Source organism: Betta splendens, chromosome 19, assembly GCF_900634795.4.
Source record: "Betta splendens chromosome 19, fBetSpl5.4, whole genome shotgun sequence".
In the NCBI taxonomy this organism is placed as follows: domain Eukaryota; kingdom Metazoa; phylum Chordata; class Actinopteri; order Anabantiformes; family Osphronemidae; genus Betta; species Betta splendens.
Genome location: NC_040898.2, coordinates 3,649,424 through 3,662,009, shown reverse-complemented (window position 1 = coordinate 3,662,009; position 12,586 = coordinate 3,649,424). Strand labels below are relative to the sequence as shown.

At 39.3% G+C, this 12,586-nt stretch overlaps 1 protein-coding gene across 4 annotated transcripts in view; it reads right to left on the bottom strand.

Annotated features, from left to right (window-relative positions):
- trrap (transformation/transcription domain-associated protein) overlaps positions 1–12,586 on the bottom strand; it is a 58,063-nt gene that overhangs the window by 19,808 nt on the left and 25,669 nt on the right. For all 4 annotated transcript variants that reach the window (XM_029133726.2, XM_029133729.3, XM_029133728.3 and 1 more), the window contains 15 exons: positions 11,772–11,985; positions 11,444–11,572; positions 10,470–10,619; positions 9,416–9,615; positions 9,073–9,194; positions 7,477–7,690; positions 7,170–7,349; positions 6,848–6,994; positions 6,490–6,609; positions 5,042–5,329; positions 4,612–4,749; positions 4,357–4,469; positions 3,948–4,083; positions 2,127–2,318; positions 487–682 (listed from right to left, as the gene is read on the bottom strand). In XM_029133726.2, coding sequence (XP_028989559.1) covers positions 487–682; positions 2,127–2,318; positions 3,948–4,083; positions 4,357–4,469; positions 4,612–4,749; positions 5,042–5,329; positions 6,490–6,609; positions 6,848–6,994; positions 7,170–7,349; positions 7,477–7,690; positions 9,073–9,194; positions 9,416–9,615; positions 10,470–10,619; positions 11,444–11,572; positions 11,772–11,985 — 2,539 coding nt within the window. The remainder of the gene's footprint in view (positions 1–486; positions 683–2,126; positions 2,319–3,947; positions 4,084–4,356; positions 4,470–4,611; positions 4,750–5,041; positions 5,330–6,489; positions 6,610–6,847; positions 6,995–7,169; positions 7,350–7,476; positions 7,691–9,072; positions 9,195–9,415; positions 9,616–10,469; positions 10,620–11,443; positions 11,573–11,771; positions 11,986–12,586) is intronic.

The window sequence follows — 12,586 nt, the reverse complement described above, 5'->3', positions numbered from 1 at the left end:
TAAACTAACTTCAAGATAAGTTTGAAGACAATCAATATAAATTATATAATATAAATTAGGTGGATTTTATTGGCATTGTGCTGCAGAAAGATCACCATAATTATTCTAGTACCTCACAGTAAGGGTTGGAGTTTAAGTTGCATACATCACATCTTGCAGTGGCTGCCTCATAGTTTTGGAGTTTAAGTTGCATACATCACATCTTGCAGTGGCTGCCTCATAGTTTCAAAGTCACCATGGGGAGAGAGCTGATCACTGAGCAAGGTAAATGTGTGTGCGTGACTATATATATACACACACACACTGTATCTTGCAGTCAGTCAAAAAGTCAAGATCAAGCTGATAACCCAAAATCTACTAAGGGGGTTTGGTGCCTTTTAAAGTAGACTTTTTTTAGACATAAATCTAAGTGGCAAGTGTAGTTGCATAGGACTGTGGGTCCACATGCATTTGTATCAATATCACTGGGATATGTGTAGGTTGTACCTTGGTAGTGGTGCTGGCGCCACATGAAGATGCTACTCCAGTGGGACAGGTCATCAGAAACAATGGGCAGTCGGTTCCTCCAGGTTTTCACCACAGTCTTCATGTCGTGGAGGCTGGTGTTGCGACCCAGGTTAGCTGGCTGAAGCCCTGCGTTAATTTGGGCTGCTTCTTGCAGCTCAATGATCTGCTGTGCCGCCTGTGGAGGAATTAAAAAGTCCAAAAATTGTTTTTAATGAGCAAATGCTGTAAACTGTTCTTTGTTTACACTTAACATTTCATGATTTCAGGCAGGTTCAATTGTCTTCATAGCTTTGGTCCAGACAGAATGTCACCTGAAGTAAACCTTAGTAAAATTTGTCCACATATCTAAAACAAATATATGCTACAATGCCCTGCTAGATGAATTGGAACAAGCTAAAGAAATCACATGCAAATTATTTTGTTGATACTCTAGAATCAAACAATTTCTATCGAACAAATCAGTTAAAAAAACATAGAATATGACTTGTTTGTATACACACTTATATTAACTTTATATAGTCATACAAAGTGTCATATTAAGACAGAGTAATATATAGTATATGCAGAGGTACAAAGAAACCAAATACACTAAAGTATGTATATGTGAATATGTAATATAAGTTTTACAACAGTAAATTTGTGACAGCTACAGTTACTTGCAGATCAATATTAGAAAGCATTCATTCAATACAAGACATTTTCTAGCGTAAGTCTAGAGGATAAGAGGTTTGGGAGACTCATTGATTGGCTCAAAGGCACTTTGTGAACATAATCATCACCACATATCAATCACTGCATTATAACTGCTCATCAATCAATATACACCAACCCTGATAATTGATAGTGAGTGATCAATTGAATGTCAGTCACCGCTAAGCTGTGACATTTAATGATACAGTAACTTGATTCAAATGGGATTTGAACCCAACAACCTTTGCAGAGTTGTCATTCTGCCATTCTACAATGTTACTGAACATGAATGGGAAATATCAAGTTTGGCATGGAGATTTACTACAGGCTACTTGGCTGAGCAAAGAAATTAATAGATAGGGTGGATAGGGATAGGGTAGATAGGGTAAATATTGGACTACACATCTGTGAACACAACTATACCAAAACACAGACATAGGCATAACATAATCAGAAATATAGTCACCAAGAAATGTTGTGAATTGAAACATTATGCAGTACTTACACCCCCATTCAAATCCTAAATCAAGTGTCCTAAAACAAATAAACTAGATAATTTTTTTCACAATTATCTGTTAATATAAGGTGATTACGCATATATCATGCAAATACATTAGTGCTGTAGGTATTTATTCCACTTGTATCTGATGATAGGGAAGTAATTACAGGCATTCCAAACTTTCTTTCATCCCTTCTTATTTATATCATCGTTTCTCCTCAGGTTCCCCCACCTGAGTTTTGTCTATCTTTTTCAGAATAACTGCTTTTGTTTTGCAAACTGGATTAAGGCTGTTAAATTACTGAGTGCTGCTGCTGATCTCTCAGCACAAATTTATTCCCTTCGCAAATCTTCAGGGAATTCCAGTCTCCATGTTACTCTAAATGGCATCTTGTAACCAGCTATTGCTTCAAGCGATTTGTAAACTGACCTGTAGCAGAGGAGTGTGCACATGGGAAACTATGTGAGGCAACCTTCTCCACTCGCGGATGGCCAGATTGGAAGCCATCTCCACCAGCCGCTCTATGAAGTTGAGTTGCTGCTCCTCCGGGTGACAAATGGCCAGGTAACCACGGTGCATATTGACCTTCCAGGCCATCTCCTTGGGACAACTCAGCTCCACCTTGAAATGCACACAAAGAATCAGATTCCATATCTAAAAACGGATGTATAGTACATTGTATAATTCACAACACTTAATTACAATATTGGCAATTGTGGGACTGTGACAACTACAGATGGCTTAAAGTTGCTGCCAGCTGACAACCAAGATAGAAAAAGCTCACTACAATTTTTTGTACACAACAGTTGTAATGGTTTGTTACCATGAATATGAGGGACAAACAGTAGAACATGGTGTAGGACAACAATTGCGGTTTAATTGTAAGTATAAATTAATAGCAAATGCTGAAAGCAAACTGATAAAAACGAGTGAAATTCAAGGTGCGGGCGAGACAAAGTATAGGTGTGTATTTGTAAAAGCTATTGAGATGTTAGAGGAAACTAGTTATTGGTCATTGCACACCTATCAGGGGTGACACTTGATGAATATCCTGGAGACAGGGCTGGCCTTATCCAGAGCCAGCTTTAATTGAAAGTGGGGACATTTGAACTTCACCTCTGAGCTAGTGAGCGGTAAGCAGGGGGAAAACTAAAAGCCGTGCTTTTTTCCTAAACTCTAAAACAAATTACCCGGCAGCAGATGCTAGGGTAATTATTCACAAGATGAACTGTTGTAAATATTAGCTGCAAAAGCCAAACTTGTAAAAAGTGTGAAGAAATGCAAAAGGAAGTAAGGAGGTGTGTAATTAATACAAGAAGACATTATAGAGAAGAAGCTGTAGAAGCAGGAGACAAAAAAAATGAGTACACACAAGTAGTAAGGACTGAAATACAAAGGAGGTGTATATGGTGGAGTGGGTGCTGCCATCCAAACTATTTAATTACGTGTCACCTTAGGAAGGGACAACTCAAAAGGATGGGTTCCAAGGCTCCTAGGAAGAGCAAACCAAAGGTATTTGCTATGTGTCAGGTATTATCACATACTCGCCTCCTGTCTGGAGATTGTTTGGTGAAAAATTAGGCCAATAAATCAGCAGTCCCAAACCGTTTTTGCACCACGGACCGGTTTAATGTCACAATATTTTCAAGGACTAGCTTTTAGGGTGTGGCGGAAATACAAAACAAAATAAAAAGATAAGACTGGCAACAAAACAAATTTTTCCATAATTATAAATGTGCATCCACTCTGTATGCAGCTTTATTAAGAGCATCCTTGTAACATTGCGTAACATGCAAAATGCTTGGTCTCCAAGTGGCAGAGCAGCTTAAAGCCTTTATTGCCTCGTTGGAGCATATTATATAGAGCGGATTTGTTGTATGAGAAGAACCTTTCGTAATAAGTCCATGTTTCAAGTAGGACTCCTGGTATTGTCTGTTAAATGAAGGTTTCTTTTTCTTCGAAGTTGCAGGCTCTTCTGTCCCCTCACTGGCTCTTTTACACTGCGCAAAGAAACTTGTTTGCTAGCTTGGGGGTTTTAATAATGTATTAAGGTAATGTATAACGTGGTACTTTTACAGAGCAGCTCCTTTACAAAGGTTGTGGTGGTAGGTAAGACACGTGACCATTTCTGTTCAAACCTCAAGGATGGGTTAAGTGATTGTTTGGTAGGACCTTGTGGCTATAGTTTCCACTTTCAGTTAAATTTTGATAAAATGTATTCTCATTACACAGTGACAATACAATACTTACTTGAACCAGAGCCTCCTTCATTGCAGCCCAGTTGGAAACCCTCCAAGCACACTCAAGCACAAGATAAGGGTTTGAGTGTCCTTTAGATTGGCCATACTCCGTTAGTGGCTCCCACTGGTTCAATTCCTTGGAACACCTAAACATAAAAAGGAAGCGAATGGTCAAGTCAGCAATAATTTATGCTTTAAAAAAAAAAAAAAAAAAAACTTTAGTAAGATTTTAATACTAATGATTAACAAAAAGGTAACTCCTCTCTGATTTTTACCGTATATTGTGACATACAAATATTTTGACAATAATACAATTATTACTCTTACACTTTTCTCAAACATGGTTGTTATAAACATTTTTAATAAAAAAAAAAAAGATTATTAAATTCTATTATTAAATTCTGTTGCAGATCTATTACCTTATCCAGTGGTCCTCCCAGAGCTGGTACTCTGGGAAAATAGCTGGGGAGATGTTGCTCCTCTCATGCTCTTTTCTAGCCTTCTCCATTGCTTTCTCATAGCTCTCTTGAGCCTGAACAAACAATTTTAAGATTCATGAAACGTTTTTTCAGACTAATACATCATTATATGTGCAATGAGTCTGCTTAATGTGAATGTTCACAACACCAAAACATGGTATCAAAATAACTGTAAAAGGTCATATTTTCTCTCACCTGTTCAAAGAACCCATGCTGCTCATAGGCAATGGCAGTGCCAGTTTCAGGAAACTTGCACCTCTTCTGCCATAGGCCAGCCCACATGTCCTCCTCTTGAAGCAGTGAATAGAGCTCTGCTAAGGAGTCCAAAATCTCCTTTAAACAAAGATTGAAATGTGCAGTGAGCAAACTGTAAAACGAATGGCAGCAGCTTGCCAACTGTAAAATGAATTGCTGCTAATGAGTCTACCGCAAAAGGAATAAAAGGAAGATTTACAATCCATAAACTTAAGGATGCAAGAAACATGGTATTTCATTGTTTATAAGAAATACCAAAATGTGCCAACTTCAAAAAAAAAAAAACCCAAAACAGTAAACAAACAAAAACAAAAAAACAATCTGAACAAACTGATAAATCCCAATTTTAATTTAAATTAAAGTGTGGTACCTGCTGAGGTGGTGTAATGCTTTCTTGCTCATAAAACTCCGTGCTCTGCTTGGGTTTGCTGTGTAGACTGAGGCCCTTTTCAAACGCCTGCTGCTCTAGCATTAGAGTAGAGCGTAGCCAGAGGTTGTGTGTCTTGCCCAAGTACTTGAGCACACAAGGGCGAATGGGAATAGGAGGGACACATTGGGACATTGCCTCCACAAAGCAGTTCAGGGCACTGGGTTGGCAGTCCCTCTGTGCCTGGTGGCTGCCACTGCACAGGAAGGGACTAATTTCTCCTGACAAAGCCTGCAGAGGAGAGAGAGAGAGAGAGAGAGAGAGAGAGAGAGAGAGAGAGAGAGAGAGAGAGAGAGAGAGAGATATCGTCATCCACGCAGCTTCACTTGAGGAATAGTACCCTTATTTGGCATAAAGGCATTCATGTTGCATGTATAGGATGCAAACCAAAGCCCTTTTTAAGAACCAAGGCAATCGAGGTAAGATAAAGCAAGTTACGCAGCTACCTGTGTATTCAAATTACAAAAACACAAAACTGAAAGTCTTAATTCTCTACATAGGAGAATGATTTTACTTAAATGAATCTACCATGCTGTTTTCCAGTTTTGAGAAGGGTAAATACCTATTTTACCAGTGGGTTTTTAAGGTGACCATTAGGTTAGTTTTCTAATAATTACTGGCATGTAGTCAGAAGAAAATTGTATAGTGATAATAAATAATTTTCATTCCCTGTTAATAGTTTAAAATAATTAATGTCTTGATCGTCCTTTCAGTGTGTTTGGTGGCGGAGAGGGTTAATATGCCACCACAAGTGTTCCTATGAAAAAAACTAAATAATTACTCAATTACCCCATTAAGTAAAAGCGTGATCACTAGAAATTTAGTTTAGATGAATACAGCGTAATGATGATGAAACATTTAGAGCTGAGAGAGGACTGAAGAAACATCTGACATGTTTGTGACTACATGACTGTTATAGGAAGAACATTATTTTTCCACACATATTTCTATTGACTGCATCTTTTAGATGGGCAAAAACTCACTTCAATCAAGGCCTTTTTGAGTCATTAAAGTCATCGCAGCTCTCCTCCTTTAGCTTTCTCATTTCTATATTTAGAATAAATGTATCTGTCCTTAAAAAGGGAAGTTCAACACTTTGTGAGTTGGAACGATCAAGATAGAGAAAATGGCAAGTTAGGTATTGAATATGTAAAGAATAATGGAGTCAATGTGCAAAACATTGTTACGGTTTAGGCACATTTGGATATTAAGTGTGGGCTGTACAATAGTCCATACAGAATCAAAGTTGGATGCACATACTGTTGAACTGGGTGATTTTTGGGCTTGTTTCAATTCACAGACTACCATATACTGTATAAACAATGGAAATTAGTTATGGTAAATTTTCAGCCCAGTACTCTAGGTGCGACGACACGGAAGTCAATACTCACATGCTGCTGCCTGTCGGAGAGAATCTTCCAGAGACGAGGAAAGAGCTGAACCCAAGTCCTCTCAGCCAGAGGTGTAGAAATGTGGCAGAGCTGGACCAGGGCATTCAGAAGTGCTCCCGTCTAATGTGGAGATATAAAGACAAGGCAGACTCAGACTGCTCATTTACTATGCAAATGCTTAGTGTAGTTTGTCTGAGTATGTATTAATCTATTTAATAAAAAATAAAAAGAAATTAGCAATCTGCAAAATGCTGTTTTGCACAAAAAGTCATGTTTTGAGGGACAGTGACATATTCAAATTTATGTTTTATTTGCATTTCTAATGTGTCTTTGGTGCTCCCAGGGAGAGCAATTTTACCTTTACTTCGCGCAGTGAGTCAAGGAATTTGTCATGGCGGTTTGTGAGCATGTGTAATTGGTTGCCAGCATCCCTTTCAGTCTGCTCCTTGGTTCTGGTGATAGCAGACTGGTCACCTGGTGCTAACTCTATGTCTATCTCCACATCCTGCCAGGTTCAAGAGAAGAGAGGGGGTAAAAAAATCTTACATACGGACATGTATTTGATATCACTGTCATGGTGTAGTTTTTGACAGTTATCAACAGCTTCATCAATATTTCATTCATGTAAGCAAGATGGTCGTTTTGTTATAATGTAATGTATTGGAGTATGTCTGTCCTACCTCCTCCTTGGTCTCACTATTCTCCCTCTCACGTGGCTCCTGCTTGATGTGTGTTGCCATGGCGAAGGCGGCACGATCGTGGCTGTCAGCCAGGTTGATGACGTTAGTGATAGAGGGCAGCATGGATCCCTGGGAGCTGGTGCCAATAATAGTGTTCCGCTCACACACCGCCAACAGCAGCTAAGAAGCACAGACACACAAGGGAAAACACAAAACAGGACCAGAGTGAGAGCCAAAACAGGAGCCAAAGTAACTTACTCTAGCTGCAACCACTCATTATTTTTAAATGGTGGATAAAGCAATTTACCTCTATGCACTGTTTGATCCAGAAGTGACTGCCCATGGCTTCCCAGTTCTGAGAGCAACACATGTAGAGCAGCCTCTCATATACCCGCCGCTTCATGGAGCCATCAAACACATCAAAGAACTTTGCTCTGATCAGCGGTTGAGTGCAGCGAAGCCCTGAGAGGAACGCTGGCTCCAACTTGGATGTGATGTCACTTCCCGATAGGCTCTCATCTCTGAATAATGTGATGAACAAAACCTTTACTTGACACAGCTGGCATGCTACCATAGAAGCACAATACACCTATTCTATTTAGGATACAGGGTTTACTACACTGTTCTAAGCAAATATACTCATAGAAGAGTCAACAACTCAACAACAGACAAAACTGTACAGAATCTAATTAAACAAAAAAGGTATGAAAGAGTACCATCCACCAATTTACCATTTTTAGTTTTTGTTAAAGGCTTTAAGGATGTGCTTTCTCGCCACTGCAGGTATTCTAGTAGGCCTATATAAAGCTCAGGTTCTACATCAGCACTACACCTATTAGTTTACCTCAAAACATTTGAATATTTCTCATTCACTTTAAATGTTTGACAAAATAGTAATTGAATACATTCCATATATATCAAGCAAATTCCAAACATAACTAGAAAAGAGTAAGGGCACTGTCAACGAAACGCAAATTGCTTGTGTGCCATTGTTAGTATATTGCTCATCATTTTGACATGAAGATAAATTACACAGTAAAAGCCTGACGTGGTGAAGGAGTACAAGGGAAACGTGTTTGATTAAACATGTATGAGTGTCAAACAGAAAGACGAGGAGAGCCACTTTTGATAAATGGCAGTTAGTAGGACAGTGTTTCCCCTCTGGCTTCTACACGCTGGGCGTCCTGCATTGACTATGGCCCAGTTAAATACTTTGACATATTCCCCAGCTCTGAGTACTGGCTGCCATTCTGAGTCTAATCGTTCTTTCCATTTTTTTCCATTAAGCAGTGTGAAATGACGTAGCTGGGGATAGTGAGTAATGTGGTGAACAGACAAAACCTTCTGCCCCTGAGGGCCCTGGGTATCACAGGTGACCCAGTCAAATCTGCTCTTCCGAAATAAAAGAACAATTAATTAGTTAATGGAACTAATAGTGCTGGCTCTGCATTCATTCAACTGTACACACGCCCCTTCCACACACTGATCACAATCCCTTGATTGTGGTCTAGCACACATACAATATGCAGAGGCATAGCCCAAATTCAGCACAGGGCCCCAAGAAGCACTGCAACCAGAATGATGAAAATCAGGCTATGACTAATATTAATATCAATATTAATAATATTAATATTACAGTTATTGTTATTTGTTACGATATGGTTTTAGTGAGTTTTAGTTCTAATATGTAGCGTATTTCCATTTTGTAAAAACATAAAATGCTTAAATGCAAAATGCTTCATCATCAACGGCCTCATCGCCATTTTTTCTACTGGACTCAACTTTCCGTGTCTTCTCACCCCCTCAACCTCATGACTTTCATTTCTCCAGGTAAAATAGATGTGAGGATGGCACAGAGTCGGTGGCACGGCCATTTGGCCATGTGATGAATGAAGGTAATTACCTGTAGACATAATTAACGAGGTCTAGGAAGTGGGCGTTTAGCTCAAGTTCATCAGGGAAGCGCTTCTCTATGTAGGTCATCATCTTAACGAGCAAGATGGACTTCTCCCGTAAGTTGGGCATCTGAAAGAAAAAGGTAAGTTGTTTAAAAAAAAAAAAAAAAGGAGATAGACAGATATGAACATTCAAAAGACAGGGAAAACATAATATACAATAAACAACAACCATTTTCTTTTTTAGAAATGTAATTCTGTCCACCATCCCGTTTCTCCTTGTTCTGTTTATTAAAAAAACAAAGAAAAATCTATGGAAATAAAATGTACGACTACGAAAAGCTTTTTTACCTGGTTGGCAGCCATGGGAGAATTGTTTTTCACCCACTCTTCAACAATTTTGACGACAGCTCTGAGGATTTTGGGATCTGGTGACTTCTCGATCAGTGAGGTGAGGATGACCTGGATGAAGTTCTTCCTCATTTCCATGCTCATGACAGACAGTCGAGTCTTCACCAGATCAAGACTCAGCATTACCAGCTCACTAGTTACTAAAAGGAGCGGAGGACATGAAAAGTCAGACGTAGGGCTGAGACAAACCTGTACAACAAAAACATCTTTATAATAGTAGCTATAGTGCTATTTACTATAAAACTGAGTTTGCACTATATATACACAATCAACAAAAGATTACAATCACAACATAAATTTAGCATGTGCTTTATTACTTAGAGTTCATAGGTTAGTGAGACGTTTTAGAAGTCAAGGCCTTCTTGGTCCGACAGCCTTTGTTCTTAGTTACTATAACTGCTCTTAATGGAGGTTAAATGTCTTTTTCCTGATATAGACATTAGAGGCCCATTGAGGATCTGACAGCAAGTTACAGCCATTAACTCTCATTGGTGAAGTAAATCATGTCCAGCCTGACCTGCTGCCGCAGAGGTTAAAGGAAGAAAGTGAAGACAAACTTTGTACCTGTCCTATTAAACCTACATACTGTGAATCTGACTTGAATAACATTCTCTCTCCAAAGCTATGCAAACCAGAAAAATTCTCACTTTGATTATAGATAAGAAGGATCATGTGTCAGTGGTGTCTGTCATGGAGAGTTTGGGAAAAGACCAATCAAAACCCTCATTCAGACACATCATCCACAACTGTCAATCATCAATTCACTCAATCATTTAATTGTTCTAGACTTTGAAAGCTACTAGGCATTTAGAAGTCTAACTAGGCATCTAGTAGCACACCTGCTACAGGCTCGCCCATGAAATACTCAGCTTGCAAATTGAATGTGTGTCCAATTTATTACTCACTAATTAGTGTCGGTAATTAACTAATTATATAAAACAGGTATATTGCTGAATAAAAAGTGTGTAGGTTCCTCTGAATTCCATGTACATACCAGTGCTGGTTTCAGTAACACCTGGATTGGCCTGCTGTGGACTTAGGTGTTCCCGAACCATCTTCTGTAGTGAGCGCATGAATACGGAGATGAGACGATCGATGTAGCTGGCATTGTAACTGCAGGCTGACTTGAGGATCATCAGTGTTCCTGGAAGACAAATTAGGTGACAGAAGGTAGAAGTAGGCAGGCAAAAAAAAAAAAGACAAATAGAGTAATCTGACAAGAGCCTCAATTCAGGGCAAGGTGACAGACACCTTTCTGCAGCATGTGTTTGTTCATACAGCTTGACAAAAATGTGACTTTCTTCTGAGAATATAGCACAAGTTTTAGATTGTCACAAAGTAAGTGACAAATATAAGTAATGTCCTTCCGTGTCGTTGCTTCTTGGAGGGAGAATAATGTAAAAAAGTCCATCCCCGACCAGATGGATGCATTACTACCTGTTTCTAATAACAGGATACCAAAAGCTGTTTATTGACAACAACTGACATTTTGAGAGACCATGTCTAATAATATTAACTTAGGACTATTTCTCCAGCCACTGTACATTAATTATATAGTAGTTTGTTTCAAACGTAGGTAAAAAAACAATAGTGTCACTATCTAGCTTTACTGTAATCTTTTTCCATAAATAGTTAGACATCTGGATGGATAAAGGTAATGTTTGCAAAGGGATGGCAGCCTAAAGCAGTAATCATTCCTAAGTCAAGCTTTCCCAAGCTGCTGGACTGTGGCCTCCGTTTAAACAGACCAGATGTTAGCCAGAGCAGCAGGACTCCGTTTGCATTTTAATGACCCACTCACTGACTTAATTGCTGAAAGTGACTAAAAGGCGGCATGGTTTTGCAGGGAGAAGCACAGGAGTGCAAACATATAAATAAATTACAGGGTTTATGTGTAACAAAGCGAGCTTAAAAGGAGGCAGTAGGAAACATAAAACGCAAGTAGAGCCAGGAATCTGAAGGTCTTACCGAAGAGCTGTGTGGGGTTAGTGTTGCTTGTGGCTTTTTCATAGTTAGTAAGCCCCTCATAGATGACCTTGCCCACTGCGGCATACAGACATTCAAGCTCCTCATATTTAGATGCCACAGTTGATGAACCTAGAGAAAGAAAACACTAATTAAAAAAGTAGTGCTCCAACACATGACAAAATAAACCCAGGAATCTAACAGTCATAGTGGATCTTTTTTGACAATGAATCCACCATTAAAATCCAAGGTCTGATGAGTGCAGAGTGGAATATTTTCTTAAACTGAACTTAGCCTTCCATGATGTTCAAAGGGGGCAAAAGCAACTTACTAGGCTCAGTAGGGAAGATGCTCATTAGGCGAGAAAGAAGGGAGTGGACAGCTCGCAGGACTTTGGTGTTGCCACAGGTCATGCATGCAGCAATACCGCGCTGCAAGGGTTTGAAGTGGGCCAGGATGGCTGGGGACTGCAGTACCGTGAGGAGGAAGCAGAGGATCTCAAGTCCAGTGCAGATGTTAGAGATGTTGGCCTGGGCTGGCTGCTCCTAAGAGGGTGAGAAGAGGGAAAACCAGAAGGTTAGTGATGTATAAGCAGCGTCTGCAAATTCTAAATGCTTTACCTTAATTGCTTTTAAAAAATCTAAAATGAAACATTTTTGTCCATTAATCTTTGGTTTAGCAGTGATCAGTGCATGCACACACACACAGTTCTAATTTTGTCTAAATTGCAATCAAGCTTTACAACACTGGTAAGGCCAAGAGGAGGAGCTAGGGCCAATCGATGGAACCAAGCTCAACTAATGAACAAGGTGATTCTTGTGATAATCCTGTTAGATATCAGGGAGGTATTGATTTTGCACTGTATTAAAAGAACGGGATCTTGTCTTTGTATTGATGCAGGAAACATGCTTGTATGTACATGGTTGTATGTATCTTCATTTGCCCTAGCACACCACTTCTCCATACTGTTAATCACTGCAGTGACAGTACATGAGATGTGATAAAAGATAATCCGATTTAGATTTCATTCATTAGTCTAAGTAAGATGGCAGGTAGAGCGTGGACTCAAGGGAATGTATGTGCATCTCTGTAAGCCCTATAAAAAGCTTTTTGTTTGACCATTCTCAGGTCACCAGCTAGCCGATG